The following is a 21,835-nucleotide window of genomic DNA, read 5'->3' as shown; positions in this document are numbered from 1 at the left end:
AAGTATCTTTGTTGGGTCAACAAGAGGTTAATGTAAGGACAATCTTCAGCACGGCTGCCCCTTTTGCAAATGAAACGACAGTACTTGGTATACCTGAGCAGCAGTCTTAGTATCAGTGCCACTACCTTTACAACACAACAGATGTTCCAGTTGTTTTTGTTATACTGTGTATGTATACTTATAATAGTAGAAGAAATCACAAAAATAGGTAATTATGTGATAGGTTACACTCCAAAAGTGTTCGGAAAGCAAAATTCTTGTTGCCAAGTGAATAGATGGTGTGATTATTTGGTGAGTAAAACACATCAGGTTCTGCAAAGGATATTTTAAATAGAGACGTCTCATTGTCATGAATCTTCTGCCAATTGTTGGACCTTTAAGCAGGTGATCACAACATAAACAGTGTGATCACTCATTTAAATGATAAATAGGAATGAAATAACAATAAACAAGAACAACTGTATATTTTAGCAGGTACCGTAGGTTTCATGCCTGTTTTCCTTGTCCTTATTTTAGAGGAGATGCTTAAAATGAAATAACATGAATTTGAGTTTACTATGAAAACGTTTTCACTCTGTGGCCCATAAAACTGTCATAGATGTGTCCTTAACAGATCCAGACTCCTAGTTCCAAATTACTTGCTCAATGTCTGTTTGGAGATTATATATTTTTGCCATGTCTTCACTGTATTTTTTCTAGTGTATTCCACATTCTTATGTGAATAACTTTGAGAATGTGAAAAGTAAACCCAGACTCCTGGTGAAAGACCACACAGACATGGAGGAGAACAATGAATGGGTGTTGGATTTAAATCCAAGAAGGTAGATCTGTGAGGCAGCCTAACTAACCAGTGCACGACATGACTGCATATTACACGGGGAAAAACATGAATGAATAAATGTAAACTGCTTATATCTTTACAGAAGACACAAAAACATTTTCAAAAAAATATTTATTTTAATATTTTAAAAGCATCTGGTTTTGTTTTTCCTGATTACAGAAGAATGTATAATAACAGCTGCTTGATAAGATGATGAATGATGTAAGTAAAGCATAAAGACATTTTAGGAAACAATAATGCAACAGAAAAGCAAAGTATAACCCTCTGCTATCCTGTAGATGATATTTAGGCTTTAAAAAAACTTGAGGCATAAAGCAATATGTGCTGAATGTGTTAAGTAGGGCACAACATTAGCATGACTTTGCAAATAAACAGCAGATAACTTTCCAGTTTTCCGAGTTTCTACTAAGTAACACAATGTTAATTTGAATTTTACCACAACAGTATAAGGACTATGAGAAGAATAAGAATGCATAAAGAAAAATGATTATGACCCCAGTAGAGCTGGTGGTTTATTGCTGAATATTATTTATATCAAGCAAAATACTGTATGTTTTATATATTGTAGGTACACAGCAAAATTGTTGCATGTAAAATAACCAGAACAACCCAACTGGGATTCAATTTTTTTGCTAGACAAACCATTACAAAAAAAAAACTGCCATTTATTCAGTAAGTTCATACTGAGAAACATCAAACACAGAATAGAAGAATACTTCTAGTTGCTTCATCCAGTCTCCCTTCTTTTTCCCAAATTAGGGATCACAGCAGTGCATATACATTTTAGATCTTTTTAGAAATTCTGCACCCATGAATCCAAGACCGCCTTTCTTAAAAGCAGTAAGACTGCATGCAAATACCTTTTAGTGCTACACTATCACTTTTAATAATTCTGTGGCCTAACATAAAATTTTCAGACCTGCTTAATTCAGTTCAGGGTTGCAGGATTCTGGAGCCAATCCTAGCAGTTTTGGAGGCAAGATGGCCCTGGACAAAATGATGCTACTCATGCACACACTCAATTTACAGATTGACAATTTGTGTTAGGTGTTGTAAGAGCAAGATCAGGGTGCCCAGAGAAAGTTCACACAGGCACAGTATGGAAGGTACAAAATATATCAACACAACAACCAGGCATGGTATTTGAATCCAGGATGATAGATACATGTGGCCCCATTAACATTCATGTGCCACCCTTAAGAATTACTGTACATGGAAATCTGAAAGTGCACGTGTAATTTTATAATTTGCATCCCTAGAATACCTGCCACAAATGAATGCTATGTTTGGACTCAGAATGGAAGGCAAGCAACCCTAATTCCCCTTTTCTTTAAGTGATGCTTGTTTTCCCTTCAGCAGTTGCTCTGTGGCCAACATTTAGGAAATCTGGTCCATTGTGTGTAGATTTTTAAGCGTGCCGACAAATTCAGCATGATTACTTCACAATTACTTGGCCATCATCTTATAGTTTTTATAGGCCTAAAATCATTTATCTCTACATTAGTGGAGAGGCCAAATGCCTGCCATCAGTTACTACTATGTGACATGATTGTAATGATTTGAGTTATTGCTCACAAATAAAAGCTCATAAGAAATTCAAGAAAGATCAACAGCTTTGACTGTATGCGCTGACCGTCTTGGAGTATTTAATTTAGAGATTCCAGATTATACGATTTTAACCTTCCAGTTGTTAAATATTTACCCTGGAAACTGGCTTGTTTGAACACACAGCATATGCATTTATATTATGCAGAAGGCTGAGTCAAGCAGTGGAGTAGAGACACTGACCTGAAGTCAGAGGGTGGTGACAACACCACCCTTCCTCTGTGACTGTTATACTAGTGAAAGTGTATAAATAAGCCATGCCCCGGTGCTTAAAAGCTGTGTGAAAGTTGAATTGAAAGTCCTTGCTGCCCACAACATTACAGTAATGCACAAATGTATTTACCCAAAATGCCTGCAGTGGAAGCTAAATCTAGGTTATCTGAACTGTTACAACATGTACATTGCCAATTAGAGTTTGAACGGATTGAACAGAGTTTTGTAGCTAGAAGGTCTAGAAGTCATTTTAAAACCATAATAGCATGCCCAGAAGTACCAATCAATTTGGTAAGTGCTCACTGCTCTTCTTGAGACATGCGATTAAAACAATGAGGGCACCCCCTGGAGTGGCACAACTAGCTAGTAATGAAGTCTCATGCACAGTACACATGCATTTAATCAGGCCTTGAGAACATAAGGAAAGCAAAAATGTGGATCCAAAATTTTTTAACCTCTTCATTGTTTTGAGTCCTTCTTCTCTACTGGCCATAAACATACAATTTTCAAAGAATTAGGGTTAACATACTGAAATAAAAATGGAGGCATTTATGGTTCTGCCTCCAGGATGGGGTTGTCACCTATTACATTGAGAAAATGGCCCTTTAAGCACTTAAACTTTATGATTTGTCATTTCCTAATAGAGATGGAAGGGTAAGTAGATGAGTTTGCTCAGAAAGGGTGTCAGGTGGCTTTGTAATGCCTACAATGACTTCTGCACAGGGCCTATTTAACTCAAGCTCCTGAGTGCACTACGTGTTTCGTAGAATGCCTGTACTAATAAGTCATAGCAGTAATCTTTATTAAAAATTGCAGTTATAAAGCTCTGTTCCATAGTAGAAAATACTGGTAGGTTTATTACTTTAACAACTTAAAAATTAATTAAGAAATTGGCTGAATGATGAACCACTTTGCACTCTCAAAATAGTAACAGTCCTGTAATGGCACTTTACTGAGTTGTGTGGATCCTTGGCAGAGAAACATTTCATTCTGAGAGGGGTTCTTTGGGCTTTGAAAGGGTTCTTAATATGTGGATCAAACAGAAATCTTTAAATTATAGTAGGCCCAGCAGGGTACTAACAGATCAAGAAAGACATGAACTTAGCCTGTGTGATTGCATGCAGCAATAGTTATTTTAAAATAAGAAACTCTTTCGTCTACGGTGGGCTGGCGCCCTGCCCGGGGTTTGTTTCCTGCCTTGTGCCCTGTGTTGGCTGGGATTGGCTCCAGCAGACCCCTGTGACCCTGTAGTTAGGATAGAGAGGGTTGGATAATGGATGGATGGAACTCTTTCGTATTTTACAAATCTGTTACCATCTATTTATGGAGCCTGGTACAGTTCTAAATAAATAAAGCTTTTTTGTGGAACCTTCATATGGACGCTTCATTTGGTAACCAAAAACAGTTTCTCTAAGGCATTGCTCTGCAGAATCGCCTTTATTTTTAAAAGTGTATATGCTGTTAGTTTTACCTCCATTTACCAGCAGCCCTTTTTGACTAAACAAGGATCTCCAACCATCCATCCAAAAAAAAATATACAGTATATCTAGATGACAACACTAGTCGCAGATGAATTCAGTATCCATGCAATCAACAAATGTTTCAGAAAATTCTACACATAAACCATTGGGCCAGAAAAGCTTTGTTCCATGTTTTAGAGCTGCAAGAAATCCTGGAGGGAAGAGGCATCCAGCTGGCCAGTAGCCCACCAAAAGAAGAGTGTTCCCAATAGGATGATCAGGCAAATCCTCAGGAAGGTTCGCAAGAAGCTGGAATTCTGGGGATATAGAAGAAGAGGTTATAAGTTACAATTTTCAATCTTTTTCAGATGTAAGAAGTTTTGTAGAGAAGATAAGCTCTAAAAATATGACAACTCAGTATCAGTAAGCTTGGAACTTTATGAGGCCCACAGATGAGTTGAGAACAATTTCATAACAAGGAATAAAATTATCCGGACCACTGAAGAGAATATTGACTTAACTAATTCTACCTAATTCTACCATACTGTAAATATCCTAAGCACTTATAGATAAGGCTACTTGCCCTCACTTCCCCAATTCATGATACACTCCATTTTGGTTTTTCTGTAATGATTTTCTGATATTACACTTATCCTTCTTCTCTTCCAGTGAGTTTTTACTTAGATTTACTCTGTTATAGTATGAATTTTCAAATTCTAGTGCAGTACTTATTTTTGAGCTTTATGTGTAACTTGGTTTTAACTTGTTTTTGCAATGTTTGCATTATTACTGTACTCGCCCACCCCCGGATTTGGTTAACTGGATATGCAATTTAAAGAGATTGTTATTTTCATGGGAATTGTTACATATGCATTATTTTCACTTTTACCTTAAAACTTTTGTAAAAACAATACTTGTCCTTTATTTCCGGCCCCGGGAGTGGTTAAATATTTTTCTCACAGGATGTATAACGCTGTTCGCGTAGTGAAGGGGTGGGGGGGCTTAACGCACGCTATGGAGAAGCAGTTGGATCATCTGCTGGCTTGCTGCTGCTGCTGCTGGTGAGTTGCATGTTCTGCTTGTTGCGCGTCAATTATTTAAAAGCCTGTACAGCTGTTGTCCTTTTGCAATTTTGCATCTCTGCCGCTCGCGTTGTGAAGGTTTGTGTGTTGGGTTGGGGTGGGGGGCGCTTAATGCACGCTAGGAGAAACGGTCAGATCATCTGCTGGCTTGCTGCTGCTGCTGCTGGCGAGTTGCATGTTTTGCTTGTTGTGCTGCGCGTCAATTATTTAAAAGCCTGTACAGAAGCTGTCCTTTTGCAACTTCACATCTCTGCCGCTTGCATTGTGAAGGTGGTGGTGGGGGGGTGTTAACGCACGCTAGGAGAAACGGTGGGATCATCTGCTGGCTTGTTGCCGCTGGCAAGTTGCATGTTCTGCTTGTCGCTTGTCGTTGTTTTAAGAGCTGGGAGCACATGAAGTGTGTCTGCCAAAAGCATTCCAACAACTGCTAGATTAGATGATCATGAATTTGTTTTAAATGTCGTCTCACTGCCTTGTCTCATGTGACATTAAAGTGCCTCTCATGGGACGTCAAATTGTCTTCCGAGACGATCACGTCTCATCTCCCTAGTCTCCCTCCCAAGATTTTTTTTATAATAGAGAGATATCAGCATTCTGGTGATGCTATTTTATGTTCTCTTTTGCATATGGTTGCTGCCATTTTGAGACATTTGTGTTGCTTGACCCTACCCCTAACCCTAATTTCATGACAAACACTGGTATCTGAAGATCCTAACCTGTCTGGGAGACCAATGTAATGGAAAAACATGGGGCGACAACCTGCCAGGACTGTAGCCTCCCCTTCCTTACACACTAGATGCACACATGTAGAGCATGCTGGGAGCTGTAGTTCCTTGTGGCAGCTCTGCTGGGTCCTGTGGGTGGCACCAGAGGGAGCTGCAAGGATTAGTGGACCCTATTTCATAGGGTTTTCTCCTGACCCGGAAATGCTTTCTACATCCAATGTCCTAAAATCAGACGTTTTCCTGGGTCTTGTATAAAAAGAGCCACTATGTTTCAGAAGGAAGACAGAGAGAAGAGAGTTGTATTTGTGTATGGAATTCAACAAGAAATCTGCTTAAAGGTATTTTGTTGTAATTAACCTTTTATTTAAACCCAGGACTTGCATCTGTGAGTTTGGGGCTCTGCTCCCTACAGATCACACCTTATATTCAGTTTCTCATGACAACATTTTGGGAGACTTAACCATATTTTGAAGGGCTACCAGTACAGTACAGTATCAGCAACCCTACCCCTAACCCTAACCCTGGCAACTTTCTGCTTCCCACACCAATTCCTGTGGAAGTTCTCATCTCATCAGTAAGGTACTTTAACCTAAAAAAGAGCCCCTCCCGAAGGAGCTATTTTCATTTCATTTTTGCCTATAGTTCCATTTAGTACAGCTATGTAGAACACAATAGCAACCCAAATTATTTTCTGTTTAGTGAGTTGAAAGGCTACACCATTAAGTTTTCCTCTTTAATAAGCAAGCAACTGTTAAAGTGCTTGATGTGAGAATGTAAAATAGGAAAGGATTAGGATCCTGAATTATTTCTCACTGGTGACAAGTGGTTACAAAGCAGGATAGCCTGGACATGGCAGATAAAGCCATCTGGTAGCATCTAATGAACTGAAATCATGGAGAAGTAAGGAAAAAAGTATAGTTGATTATGGGCACTAAATAAAGAGAAACATTTATTACAGTGTTAACATATGAAGATCCAGATCCTCACTGCAAACAGTGTATCTCTGTTTAGTTTTGCATTAATTTTGTATTACAAGTGTACAGAAATAGACAATGAGAATATTTTTGGGGAGAAGAATGTCTTATTAGATTTGTAAATGCTGTGTGAACATTACCCAATCTCTGATTTCCTTCATTCCCTGGAGAGATCAGGCAAGAGGCCAGGGGTCTCTTTAAATAGGGCCTAGATCCTCTAGCGGTTTGCTCCAAAAATGGGATGTGTTTCATACAAAGCAAATAAACAAGATCACCATGATAACAACAGAGATTAGCTTCAGCTGTAGAATTCTCAGAGAAAACATTAGCTGTTATCCCCACCATGTGCATCTGATCTTCAAAGGAATGAAAAAATGACAAGAAAGGACTGGTACAGCACTTGTGCCATAACTAAATTTATCATTTTTCAGCTAACTGCATGGCACAACTTACAAACACCACACAAAGAACCATTATGTAAAATAAAAAAAAACATTTGAGCAGTTATACATTATAAAGATGCAGTATGTGACTGCATAACATCTTTTTGAAAAAAAATACCAGAAAAAAAAGTTTTATAACTAATCATACCACACCTACTATAGCAAATGGGTTAAAAGAAAGCTGAAAGAGAACATAGAATTTACTACATGTGTGCGTCATAAGCAGTTTGTTTTATATATATTCTTGAGACTGTTAAGAAAGTCATTTCAATGCCCATTGAGAATGTCTGTGCATACTACAATCTCATGAACTAATGAAGACACAGTGGGCACTAAAACATCTACTTCCACACCCTAATCTAGGAAAGATGACTGCATATGATTGATGCTAAAGAATGCATACAGTGAAACCTCAGTTCACGAACATCTCTGAACATGTACAAATCAGTTTACAACCAAAAAGTTCGCCAAACTTTTGTATCTGTTCACGACCACACACTCGGTATACGAACAAGCCAGTTTCCCTTTCGGTTTGTACGTGTTCAGTCTCTCCCTGTGCATTTCCTGTGCAGTGAGCAAGAGAGAGAGAGCGAGAGAGCACGTCACACACACATGAGAGAGACACATATGAGAGAGAGACACACACACAGGCAGCGTGAGAGAGAGACACACACACAGGCGCGCGAGAGAGAGACACACACACACAGGCGCACGAGAGAGACACACACACAGGCGCGTGAGAGAGAGACACAAACACACACACAGGCAGCGCGAGAAAGACACACACACAGGCGAGCCAGCGAGAGAGAGGGCTGGACGCATAAGGTAGAGAAGGCAGTTAAAGAATGCACTGAGCTTGATTTTGTTTTCACTTCTGTTTTCAGCGATCAGTTCGTAGCGTGCATTGTTGCAATGTTACTTTTATTGCTGGTTTATTAAATTACGGATTTTTTGAAATGTTCATTTTTTTCCCTGTGCTTAAAACTCATTAAAAAAAGTGTTTTTAGTCAGCAGTTGGTAGCACTATAGCGTGAACTATTGCAGTGTTAGTTTTTTCTGTTGTTCAAGGTTTTCTCAGTGTTATTCAATGTTTTTACATTTAGTTTACTATTACGCTGTGCATTCTATGGTTTAATTAACTATATTTGTGCTTAAAAACTTAAAAAAATATATATTTACATACAGTTTGTATAGTCTGGAACGGATTAATTGTATTTACATACAATCCTATGGGGGAAATTACTTCGGTTCACGACCAAATCGGGCTACGACCAGAGTTTTGGAATGAATTATAGTCGTGAACCGAGGTTCCACTGTATACTTGCCTCACAGCATCTGTCATCTTAATAGCATTTCCAGCTTCCACAAAGTTCTGACTTGAGAATCAACCTCCTGCTTTTAGTTCCCACATTGTCCCTATAAATGCTGCAATGCAAAGAAAGGGGTAATGACTGACAGAGGATGCCATCGACCACATGACCCTTCAAGATTTTCAGAACAAAATCAGACAGGCTTATATTGTATCAACCTACCAACAGGAGGAGCTAGAACAAGTAAGTGGGGTTGTAGACACTGAAAAGACAGTAGGGGATGGGTAACAGTTGGACACATGTTGCTCAATATACCAGAGGACAGCTGTGGGTTTCTTTTTTGTTGCTCATGATCTCCTGCTGGCACTTGTGAAAGACAGGCCACCATCCTACCTATGGGAGATGACTGACTTTTAATGCTATATTTGGGGCTCAGAATTGCAGAAGTGCCCGGGGCTGCTAAAAAGCTCTAAATGTATAGCCCCAAGACTTCTAAACAGCACATTTGACCCTGGAACATATTATTGGTGTTTCCCCAGATGTTTTCTCAAGCTGGGAGTATAAAGCTAATAAAGCATTACCTTTTCTAACAGTAAAGAAAGCTTGGGGCTGGGAGTGGAATCAGGGTTCATCTGGTGGCTGTGGAAGCTTTAAAAGCAGTCTATCATTCATCTGCATCCCTAATTCCAATGAGGTTATTTGTGCTTCTTAAGTCCGATATAATGAAGAAAGTTTAACCTATGACTTAATTTAACAAAATGAAATTAATGGAAGGGAGTAGCTGTTTTGATGGTGGTTTTACTTTATTAAATTTGATACAGGCTCTGAAGTAACCATATTATTTCTTCAAAACATAGCCAGCCAGAGTGAAGGAGGAGTGCTATAGTGATAAATCCAAGATGACCTTTGTCAATAGGTCCTCCATCAATGGATAACCCACATAATTTGATTTTCAAAGAGATCTTAGTAATATTCAGTTGTTCTAGGAGACCAAAACTAATAAAATTCCTGGTGGAGCCAGAATCTATTAGAACAAGAAATTCAATTGAATCCTGAAAGCAGACTAGTAGTATGGAATCTGATATGTTTCAGCCAGGGTTTATTTCCTTGGTAAAGTATGTGCTCCTTTTTTCTATTATTTTTGTTGTTCTTGAATTATTGTTTTTGTTTAAATGTTACTTCTGTTGATATTGTTGTTTATTATTTATTACTTTTGCACTTTGTATTTAAGTATGAATACGTTCTGTTATGTGTCGTTATACTAATTTTAGTACTGCAACATAGTGGATTTTTTTTTATTACCTGTGCTGTCGTTTTGTTTATGGGGCAGTACTTAACAGGGGCCTTTTGCCATCCTGTGTGAATGTTAGGGCTTGCCGTGCACACTGGTTTTGGCACCACCAGAAGCCCTTAAAAAGGACTGCAGAGCAACAAGAAGAAGAAAGAAAGACAGTTATAAAGACTCTTTCAACATCACACATTCATTCTAAAACAAAGGTATTGTCAGCAACTTCCTGAGCTGATAAAAGATCATCATTCAGAGAGATTTGTATTGGGAAAGGTGGCCACCTCAGGGGCCACATTCAGTGTACAGCTGGAGCAGTTGGAGAAGTATCGATTTTAAATGGTGGTGAACAGGAGTTTCCCAAATATCCCTTTGAGGCACTACCAGTTTTTCATGTTGGGGATAGTGCGGGTTACAAAGGGTTTCACCTGCTTTGCCGGCTCTTTCGCATATTACGTTTACAACCGTTACTTACTAAACTAGACTTTTTTTATTGTTCTCACTGAACTTTCTGTTTCTGTGGGCCTGTTGTAAAAAATTAATTAAGCAACAAACTGCTAGGGATTTGTGTTAATGGTGTCGTGGGGTGTGTAGGGATAGTTCGGTTGGATGTGCATTGTATGTTGTCTTGCTTTGTATCTTATTACAACAGTAAAAACTTTAATTAGCTGTCTTGTTTTTTTGTATATGATCAAGGGATTTTAGAGGGGTTGGAAAAACCAAGAATGAAGTATAGTGAGGCTGTTGGCATTTTTTCGATCCTTTGCCTCATCCATGTTAGGTGGAGAAGTGTTGCATAATGGCTTCATGAAGTATGTCTTCAATGTAATAATAAGCCATTTCACGTTGTACGTCCTCAGAGAGGTCACCATAACAAAGATTCACTAAAGTCTGGTCCTCCCATCCCAAGTCTGCTTTAAAATGTAATAAAATTCTCAGTTGATGTATTGCCTTGCTGATAATTAATACGTTTCTTTGTGTCTAAACTATTTAATTTAGGCCAATCAAAAATCATTGCAAATGTTTTTCCCACTTGCTTCAAACCAGTTTTGCTGCCCTTTGTATGGCTCATTCTTTGTTAGGCTGTTGGGACTTGATGTGCCTAGCATGACAGCAAGGCGGGAACTGACACTAGACAGGGTGTTGATTAAATATGAATTTTATAATATTGGAATGACACCTGGAGGAAATGGAAGCATGCTCAGCTAGCAAAAGGTCAGTGCGCAGATCAGCAAACACATTAGTTATAGGGCATGGTAATAAAGTCATGGAATGAAACAAAGAAAAGTTCCAAAACCCAAGTGAAATACTAAGGCAGTAGAAACAGAAGGCTAATTCATATTTAAGACCTGAATCAATACATGGAGCCCTGTGAAATATATGCATAGGTACGGAAAAAAGGCCCTCTCTTGACTTGAAATAAAGTGACATTGGCAAGCAGGGTGTAACACAAATTGAGGATACAATGTGTGATATTTAAAATGTGTTTTTTTACATCTATTTTGATCATCTTTATGGTTTTTATTATCAGGATTCTGTTCATTTTAGTTTCAATTCATTTGACAAAATTTTATTTTTACCTTTTTGTTTTTTAGTTGTTTCTGCAATGCATTTTGGATGATCTGCGGTGGGTTGGCACCCTGCCCGGGTTTGGTTCCTGCCTTGTGCCCTGTGTTGGCTGGGATTGGCTCCGGCAGACCCCCGTGACCCTGTGTTCGGATTCAGCGGGTTGGAAAATGGATGGATGGATTTTGGATGATTGACGTGATCAGAATTGCCATGGTAGTGATGTCAAGGAAGTGATACTATAAATATGGCAGCATTTCAGTATACACTATCCTTAGGTAGATAAACAATGTCTTGAAAATCCTTTGTGTAGTTAGCTCTAGCACTGGGTTTGGTTTCGACTTGCCTTTGGTCTTTGACTCATGATTCTTGTTTTGCCTTTTTGCTCCCTTTGCTTTGTATTTTGCCATCTCCCAGCTTTAACCTCTGCCTGTCCTAATTATGATCAAATTACATCTTTCACATCCTGGTCATAACAATCTGTGCCCTTGCTTGTGTATCTTAACAGCATGATTGAATTGTTCTTGATACTTTTTACCCATTTTGGGAAAGATTTTATTTTTATATGTGCAAATAATATATTTCTCAAAATTTACAGTGCATCCGGAAAGTTTTCACAGCGCATCACTTTTTTCACATTTTGTTATGTTACAGCCTTATTCCAAAATGGATTAAATTCATTTTTTTCCTCAGAATTCTACACACAACACCCCATAATGACAACATGAAAAAAGTTTACTTGAGGTTTTTGCAAATTTATTAAAAATAAAAAAAATGAGAAATCACATGTACATAAGTATTCACAGCCTTTGCTCAATACTTTGTCGATGCACCTTTGGCAGCAATTACAGCCTCAAGTCTTTTTGAATATGATGCCACAAGCTTGGCACACCTATCCTTGGCCAGTTTCGTCCATTCCTCTTTGCAGCACCTCTCAAGCTCCATCAGGTTGGATGGGAAGCGTCGGTGCACAGCCATTTTAAGATCTCTCCAGAGATGTTCAATCGGATTCAAGTCTGGCCTCTGGCTGGGCCACTCAAGGACATTCACAGAGTTGTCCTGAAGCCACTCCTTTGATATCTTGGCTGTGTGCTTAGGGTCGTTGTCCTGCTGAAAGATGAACCGTCGCCCCAGTCTGAGGTCAAGAGCGCTCTGGAGCAGGTTTTCATCCAGGATGTCTCTGTACATTGCTGCAGTCATCTTTCCCTTTATCCTGACTAGTCTCCCAGCCTCTGCCGCTGAAAAACATCCCCACAGCATGATGCCGCCACCACCACGCTTCACTGTAGGGGTGGTATTGGCCTGGTGATGAGCAGTGCCTGGTTTCCTCCAAACGTGACGCCTGGCATTCACACCAAAGAGTTCAATCTTTGTCTCATCAGACCAGAGAATTTTCTTTCTCATGGTCTGAGAGTCCTTCAGGTGCCTTTTGGCAAACTCCAGGCGGGCTGCCATGTGCCTTTTACTAAGGAGTGGCTTCCGTCTGGCCACTCTACCATACAGGCCTGATTGGTGGATTGCTGCAGAGATGGTTATTTTTCTGGAAGGTTCTCCTCTCTCCACAGAGGACCTCTGGAGCTCTGACAGAGTGACCATCTGGTTCTTGGTCACCTCCCTGACTAAGGCCCTTCTCCCCCAATCGCTCGGTTTAGATGGCCGGCCAGCTCTAGGAAGAGTCCTGGTTGTTTCGAACTTCTTCCACTTACGGATGATGGAGGCCACTGCGCTCATTGGGACTTTCAAAGCAGCAGAAATTTTTCTGTAACCTTTCCCAGATTTGTGCCTCGAGACAATCCTGTCTCGGAGGTCTACAGACAATTCCTTTGACTTCATGCTTGGTTTGTGCTCTGACATGAACTGTCAACTGTGGGACCTTATATAGACAGGTGTGTGCCTTTCCAAATCATGTCCAATCAACTGAATTTACCACTGGTGGACTCCAATTAAGCTGCAGTAACATTTCAAGGATGATCAGGGGAAACAGGATGCACCTGAGCTCAATTTAGAGCATCATGGCAAAGGCTGTGAATACTTATGTACATGTGCTTTCGCAATTTTTTTATTTGTAATAAATTGGCAAAAATCTCAAGTAAACTTTTTTTCATGTTGTCATTATGGGGTGTTGTGTGTAGAATTCTGAGGAAAAAAATGAATTTAATCCATTTTGGAATAAGACTGTAACATAACAATATGTGGAAAAAGTGATGCGCTGTGAATACTTTCCGGATGCACTGTACATACTTGAATACTTATTATTATTTAGGTGTGAAGTTGGGTGCAGCTTAGTATGGTTTATTCAGCTTTTTTTAGGTGATCAATCTTGCTCTTTTCAGTGTCTTCGAGACCCATTCCTTGTTGAATGCTCAGTTTTGCCCCTTGGAGAGTTATGGACGATTGGCAGGTTGGGGTGGGGTGACTGAGGACAATCGTCACAGCAATGTCAACTGATTAATTAACCTCCGACAACCCACCACAACCCACTTCACAAACCATCTTCATCAAACCATTACCATTAAATACATAACTAACTTGAGACCAAATGACAGCAACCCACATTAAGGACCTTAAAGGATGCCTTAAAAACCTGAGGCTTTGGAGGGTCAAATACAGGTTCTCGGTGAGGGTTGTCAGGATCTCCATTGCTCACTATTGGGAGTGCAACCCAGTGTCCCTGTAGCATGTGCAGGGCCAGCTGTTGCCCCAGAAGCAAATATAGTAGGGGTTTCACAACCAGAATACATTTGGGGTAAAGCCTCGACCTAAGTTGGGTGGACGGAGAGAAAAAGGAAGTGAGATGGGAGTGCTTCGATTTACTTGATAGTTGAGCAAATTGTCAAACTGCAGCAACAGGAAGAGAGTGGTTCAAGATCTGTATAAGTGGTCCACAGTGGCAAGAGATTTTTGGTTTTTGATCTGTAGTACTTTGTATTCTCCTTTTTGTGCACCCCTCCCTTGTAATTATTTTGCACTGTTCCTCTGGGATTACCTTATATCATAGCACCTACAGTTAAGAATGAATGATTTCTCAAGATGCATTACCTTTCTTTTTATTGTTTGAAACTGTCTAGGTTAAATTGATTGAAGAAAGAAACAAACAGACCCCTGGCTAGTTTAGGAGAACAAAGAATACTATCCTACTGCTTGAAAATAGGCAGAAATATCAAATGCAGCAAGATTATTAGACTCCTTCAAATCAATCACTGCAATTAGTTTCAGTGTTCTGTGCCACATTTCATATTTTCCTAATACTGCAGAGTGCTTTGCCAAGCAGTCTGTATCGTAACCCTAAAAGGAATAACGATGTAGCATGCTTACAAATTAACAGGTAAAATAAACCAGAGTTTTCATTACTTAAATAAACTTAATTTTGTAATGCACCAGAAACTACTGGGGCTTCAAGACATTATTTCAGTGTTGAGAGAGAGAGAGAGAGAGAGAGAGAGAGAAAGAAGTGGTAATGAGCCAGAGCTCCACAGAAGGAAGTGTTTGCCACAAACCTGGGTGGGCATTCTTATGTTGGCATAGTAACCTGACTTCTGTAAAAAGATCTTGGCTGCCTCACAACTTTATTCTGGTTAAACAGCACCAGTCAAAAAGTGATAATGCACCAACAAATTAAGAAGTTATTATCCAGTGTCCCCAAAATGAGTGATCAAATGAACACAAAAAAAATTTATCAATTCATTTACCAAAATCAGAATCAGAATCAAAACTACTTTTATATGCCAGTACTTAATGTAGAGGACCTTAACTGGGTAGATGTGGAGCTGCTAATAACAGAACCCATCATCACATACACATAACATAAATAACACAAGTTAAACAACATGCATTATAAACAGTTACGATTATTAAGGAGCTGTGCGAATGAAAGCATGTCGGTGTGTAGCGTGTATGCACATGCATACACATACAAGTGGATTTACATGCATACACACACATACACACACCTTCATATATATGAGAGAACACATGAATAAGTGAGGAAGAAAGACTAAATTGTTGGTTTGGAAGGGCTGTGGCTCTGTGAAAGAAACTGTTTAGGCATCTATTAGTTTAAGTTTACCAGAGGGGACTTTTTGGAACAAGTGATGACCTGGTTGAGATGAGTCAAACTCACTTAATCCAAGTTTGGGTTTATGAGGAGAGGGAGCCGTTCCCCTCAGTGCCAGACACGAGACAGGAAGCACTATAGAAACAGTGGGGGGGGGGGGGGGGGGGGGGGACCTATTTTTAATTCGAAAATTTTGCAATCTGAAGAGATTCCAAAAAGTGGAATGTGTGTTTTTTAGTCAGGCAAGGCGGATGCAGGAAGTAAAAAATGGGCAAGAATTTGCAAGTCTGGACAATTTCTGAAACTCAGGGGACACCTTCATGATTTACCTTGTGTGATGTTTGGCTTCATGTTGTGAACACACAGTGCAGCAGGTTTGAAAAGTGATGTCATAAAGATATAGAGGAAAGGGTGGAGGGCTGCAGAAGCAAGGCATAAGCAGACGTTAAACAGAAATGAATGATTTCTGTTAAAATGTAAGACTCCTCTCTCTCTAACGCACTCTCTCTCCTCTTTCAACCCTCCTGTCATTTCTACTGACTGCTTCAGTCCAATTTAGGAAATTTCTTGTGGCCATTAACCTCTCCTTGACTCTTCTTTGCAATGTAAAACATTGCAAACATATGCCTGTTACTGGCCAGGACCCAGAATTCATCCATCCTGTTCACTGAAGAGTACTGTGAGCAGTGCCTTTGTCAGAAATACCATCAAGAAACTGTGAAGCTACTATATAAACAGAGATTACACAGCAGTGAGAAACCAGCACTGACCAAAAGATAGCAGTTATGTGATCAAATGGTCATCACCAAAAACTGGTAAACAGGAGCAGAGAAGCCTGATAGAAGCTGAAGACTTTGTAAGCAGGGGTCATGTTGCTCAGGGTATAAAGTGATGCAATGATAAACAATAGTAGCACCACCAAGTTAGTAAAAGGTGACAGAGCAATAAACCCAAGTGCTAAAGAGGAGCCAGAGCAGTGTGTTTCATTGAGTACTGTATATGCAACGGTCTTCTTGAGATTAGTGGCAGCCTACTAAACAGGAGAGGGTGGACTAAAGTAAAAAGTGATCCACCACCAGCCAATGGGATCTCCTCAAATTACTAAACGGTTATAGTATAAAAAATGGAGTGCTATTAATCACTTACTAAAGTCAGACAAGATTGTTCATATCTAATAGTCTACTAGACAAGAGTGGCTCAGGTGATGACTTATAAAACAAGATTGGTGTAATCCATGATCTAAACTAATGTACTGATAAATAAATATGCAGTACTCATATTTACACTTATATTTACATTTACTTATTTGGCTGATGTCCTTATCCAAGGTGACCTGCAACATTTATCATACAAATGCTTACATTTCTTTGTTTGGTTTTCCAAAAACTGTGACAGCCATAAAAAATAAGGAGTGCTACCTCCCAATTACTAAAAATGGTGGTCTGCTAGACAAGAGGGATGTACCTGTTAAAATGGCTGGCCTACTGACTTAGCATCTGTTCACCTCCCAGAAACAGCAGCTGTAAGGCTGTTTCTGCCCCAGGGAAGTAAATAAATGGGCTGAGCAAATGCACCAAAGAATGGCATTATCGACTGTCGACAAGACTCCTCTCTGCATGTACATAACTATCAAGTGATTAAGACTATGAAGGAACTGTATGTTCTGAGTTAATAATGTTCATGTGTTCATTTTCAGATGTAATTACACAGTTCATAATGGAGAGCTGCCACATTTAAGCAGCAGCTTGTATGCCATTTTCAGGGAAAAGGCTTAGTGTAGAACAATATAAAAATATTATTGGATATCTATTTGATGTACACACTTCACATTATTATTGTGGCTTGAGTTTAAACCATTACTAGTTAGTTTGTTAATGTTAATATAGTAAACTGAATGTTAATTTTTCAGTGGATATCAACATAGTTTCAGATGAGACAAGCCACCTCCTTTTAGAGGCAACTAAACAATTTGTTCCTGCCATCTAAAACTTATATAGCATTATTAGGCAGTTTTGTAGTTTATTTACATAAATATGTAATGAGTCAATAATCTTATATTATATCTGTGACGATGCGGGTTTGGCTCCATGCTCCCCTCTTCTGTTAGGGAGCTCTTGAACCCAACACCGTCGGTAATGTCACCGATGAGCTAGACAGTGAGGCAATAACAATGAGCAAGGGGATGATGTAATAAAATAAAGGTGCAAAGTGCTTTTATTTAAAACAGTCAAAACAGTGTCCAAATCAAGTGCAGTCAAAGTTCAATAAATAAATAATCCATAAAACAAGTGTCCAGTGGGGTTAAAACCATCCATAAATAAATCCTTTAAAATCAGAGGTTAAAAATGCAGACTCTCACTTCCTTTACTCTCCGGCCCCCCTCCATCACTCTCTCCCCGGCTCACCCATTGCTCTCTCAGCCGGTGGAGACCCATTTCTCCCCCTAACCATCTTGGGCTTCTCTACATATGCAGAGAGGACATGGCAGCTGCAGCACATTAGCCCCAGGAACAATCACGGATGTGGGCAGTCTCTCACCTGCGCACTTAGGTGAGAAACGCCCACACCGCAGATCGCCCTGCGGCTCGCTACAGTCACCACGCCCCCTCGTTAAGCCGCGAGCGCGGTGATTATTTATTTAAAAATGGCCTTTGTTGGGAGAGCTGTGGACCCATAACACCACAATATCTATTATAGTATTCTTTCAAACATTATGTAGGATGGGCGGCACAGTGGGTAGCGCTGCTGCCTCACAGTTAGGACACCCAGGTTTGCTTCCCGGGTCCACCCTGCGTGGAGTTTGCATGTTCTTCCCGTGTCTGCGTGGGTTTCCTCTGGGTACTCCGGTTTCCTCCCACAGTCCAAAGATATGCAGGTTAGGTGCATTGGCGATTTTAAATTGTCCCTAGTGTGTGCTTGGTGTGTGGGTGTGTGTGTGGGTGCCCTGTGGTGGGCTGGCACCCTGCCTGGGGTTTGTTTCCTGCCTTGCACCCTGTGTTGGCTGGGATTGGCTCCAGCAGACCCCCATGACCCTGTAGTTAGGATATAGCAAGTTGGATAATGGATGGATGGATTATGTAGGATAACTTATGAATGTTTTTCTTTTATTCAGGAAACCACACACATACACATGCATACTGAAGGGTTTATATCTTACCAGTAATAAGAGAGCAAATTAAAGAGTTATTCCAAGACATTTCATTGTCTCATCGTCTCCAACTGGAGAGCTGTGGTAGGTTCAACTCCCCCCTTCAACCCCACTGAATCAACATACCATAATTGTGAAGGCTGCCTATAGCACATCACTTGTTTACAATACCATAATCATCAAAAATCTAATGGACTTTAACACAGGGATGAGGTGACTCGGGGAACCTGATTGACTGATGGATATAATCATCGTTCCTCAGAGCTTCAGGTTTAAGGATTGCGTCCCTCTTCTCAGTATTTGCATTACACGTAGGATGCCCGCACAGGGTGTTTTAATTCATAGTGTGCACCTCATAAGCATAAGTTTGTGAGGTTCTCAAAGTCTATAGAGAGTACTGCAATGTGCAGATGTGTAAAACCTACAGAAATATATTCATTATCCTGATTTTCGCACATTACCCTTCTATTTAAGAAGACTAAAAATCAAAAATGTGTGCCTAGCGGTCAAGCCGACAGTGAAAGATAAATTCATATCATTTGGTCATTTGATTCCCAAATCTATTAATCAACAAGAATTCTAACTCTGAAATACAACAGTAATGTTTGAACAAGAAAGCATTTTTGTCACATAAAACAAAGAGATTGGAAAGGCCTTGACAACAAATGTAAAGAGCATAGCGAGGAGGAAATGGAGGAGCTGTAGGGCATCATCACAAATGACAGGGTTCAGCTTTATCAAGTTAAAGCAGGAGGAAGATTTCTAAAAAAGAAAAAGGGAAGAGGTGGGTCTTCTTTAGTCCAATTGAGCAAGCAGGTAGGAAGTTCCATAGAGTGGGAGCCAAAAAACTAAATCAGCACACGCTAAATGTAGCAGCACTTCAACACAATAAGAAAGTCAATGTTAAAATGTCATGGGTTTAAACACTATAAGGTGCTGATCTTGACAGTTTTTTAAGGTAAAACCAGCAAAGTTTTATAGATGATTTGGTGTCAGAGAAGAAGCCAAAGCAGCTAAACCAGCTGAGATTTAATAAAATCGACACATCACAGGCAAGTACAGTAAAGAGTGAAGCAGCTGCATTGTGAATCTTTAGCGTGCAGATACTCATTGAAGAGACCATTTCAGAATTCATAAGAGAAAAAATGAAGGAATAACAAAGGAATTCAACATCAGTCAAAGAGCCCAAGACCTGCAAGAAATCTCCAGGAGAGAGAAAGCAAAAGAGAAAGAGAGAGAGAAACTTTAATATGAGGATGATGAGTGTACAAGAGCCACTAGTAGAGAAGTTCACATTTACTGTATATGTCTGCTAGGTGACCTGGGAGGACAATAGACAGCTGCACCAGTGAAGGGGAGAGCAAAATGTGGCCTCGGTTTAATTATGAAAAGTTCCCCCAGATGCCAGAGGAAAGTGAACATAACAATAGTCTTGGGATGTGTCTGACTGTCTGCTAAAAGATCAACGATGGCATGCAGGAGACCACAAGATCCCATGGCTAATATTTAAAAAAAAACTAAGGTTAGGGTGCACATTCAATAGCAAAGATTGGGGAACAGGACAACCACTTTCTGCTAAGGTGACAAGATACTGTTGTCTCTCTCATTGAATGAGAAGCTGAAATGATGCTTGGAGACCAACCACATGAAAACTGGTTACATGGTTTGGTGGCATCAATGTAACGACATAAGGGCAGATCATCAACTGTACAAAACAACATGATCAAAATTATTGTTGCATTTAGGCATATTTGAGAATGTGCTGAGGAAAATTCAGATATCAGTGCTTGTCTTGAGGTAGTTGAAGAGCAGAGGATCACATGCTGTTGGTGAACTGGTATAATTATATTGTGCGAGCTATACACCATCAACAATAAGTAAGAAATCACTTTAGAAATTGGTCAGAGCAGGGAAAATTATAATCATTGATCCATTTAGACGTAAGCCAAAAATACAAGGAGGAAAAACTAGTTTACAGTGCTGGTCTTAATATAATTTGGCATCAGGGGGTTGTTGGATCAAACAGAGTACATAGAAATTCCACTAAATGAGCTAACATTTATGTGGGAAATAACTCCAAATCCAAATTGCTGCTCAGTTGTAATTGGAAAAATAGGCAAATAATAAAGGAAAAGCACTAAAGAAATAGTAGAAAAGGAAAAAGGTCGCAAGTCAAAAAGTTTGTTAAACTGAATTTTTCAATGTAAAGTCAATAAGTACATAACATTCAGACAAAAATATCAAAGCTGTCAGTCATCTCAGCAAACTCCAAATAATGTAGATCTCAAAATGACACCCGAAGGACCCTTCTACATCATTAACTCACATACTGTAACTGTGCATTAGAAGTCTTCACTCTTGGCCTGCTTACAACTGACTTGATCCCAGAATGGTCAAACTCTTCAAAATTAAGAAGATGGAGAGGACATCAATCCACATTCCTTCTTAAATTAAGCTCTGGTGAGCCTCACACATACAGAAATAATGAAGATGCGTTTAACTTCAAAGTTCACCCCTGTGATTTACACATTCTGTCACCAAGGGTCCAATTTCATTACAGAGGATAAACCCCCTCTTAACCATTTGCTATTTGAAAAACTGCTGCAGAACCATAGAAGAAACATAGTGGCTGGCCTTGTTTTGTGCTAAACTACACCAAGGCAGTGGAAACCTATTTGAATACTAACATAGAACAGGTTGCTTGGTTTGGGCAGATGCGGAATGTGGAGTTCATAAGCCTTTGCAAAATATAAATACAGCATAAGTTAATATGAGATATTTGCCCACAAAAGAGAATTGTGCAAAATGGAACAATTCTGCATGACAGGCCATATTGAATCAAGGTACGGTTGTAGTACTTGACACCAGTCTTGAACTTGAGATGTTTTTCTATTGTCTCAGACTTGTATTGAACTTGTTAGTATTTGCACTCAGACTTGTCTTGGTCTTTGTCATTTGCTTCACCAAATGTGGTTTTTGGTTTTGTGATTAATTCTATTTATTTCTTGTAATCATTACTATCTGTCTGTAATAATTTCTTATTGCTGCCTTTCATAGGCTTTGCTATCTGGGAGAATGTGCACAACACCATGTTTGATTGTTATAACCACAAGGGAATGATTCAGGATT

General features: G+C 39.6%; 1 protein-coding gene across 3 annotated transcripts in view; it reads right to left on the bottom strand.

Moving 5' to 3' along the window:
- Positions 1 to 937: 937 nt before the first annotated feature.
- LOC114660506 (golgin subfamily A member 6-like protein 22) overlaps positions 938 to 21,835 on the bottom strand; it is a 128,286-nt gene continuing 107,388 nt past the window's right edge. For all 3 annotated transcript variants that reach the window (XM_051933338.1, XM_051933339.1, XM_051933340.1), the window contains 3 exons: positions 3,963 to 4,436; positions 3,438 to 3,809; positions 938 to 3,399 (listed from right to left, as the gene is read on the bottom strand). In XM_051933338.1, the coding sequence (XP_051789298.1) occupies positions 4,314 to 4,436 (123 nt within the window). In that variant the 3' untranslated portion in view covers positions 938 to 3,399; positions 3,438 to 3,809; positions 3,963 to 4,313. The remainder of the gene's footprint in view (positions 3,400 to 3,437; positions 3,810 to 3,962; positions 4,437 to 21,835) is intronic.

This window comes from Erpetoichthys calabaricus, chromosome 11 (genome assembly GCF_900747795.2).
Source record: "Erpetoichthys calabaricus chromosome 11, fErpCal1.3, whole genome shotgun sequence".
NCBI classification, from domain to species: Eukaryota; Metazoa; Chordata; class Cladistia; order Polypteriformes; family Polypteridae; genus Erpetoichthys; species Erpetoichthys calabaricus.
This window is presented reverse-complemented; position numbering and strand designations above follow the sequence as displayed.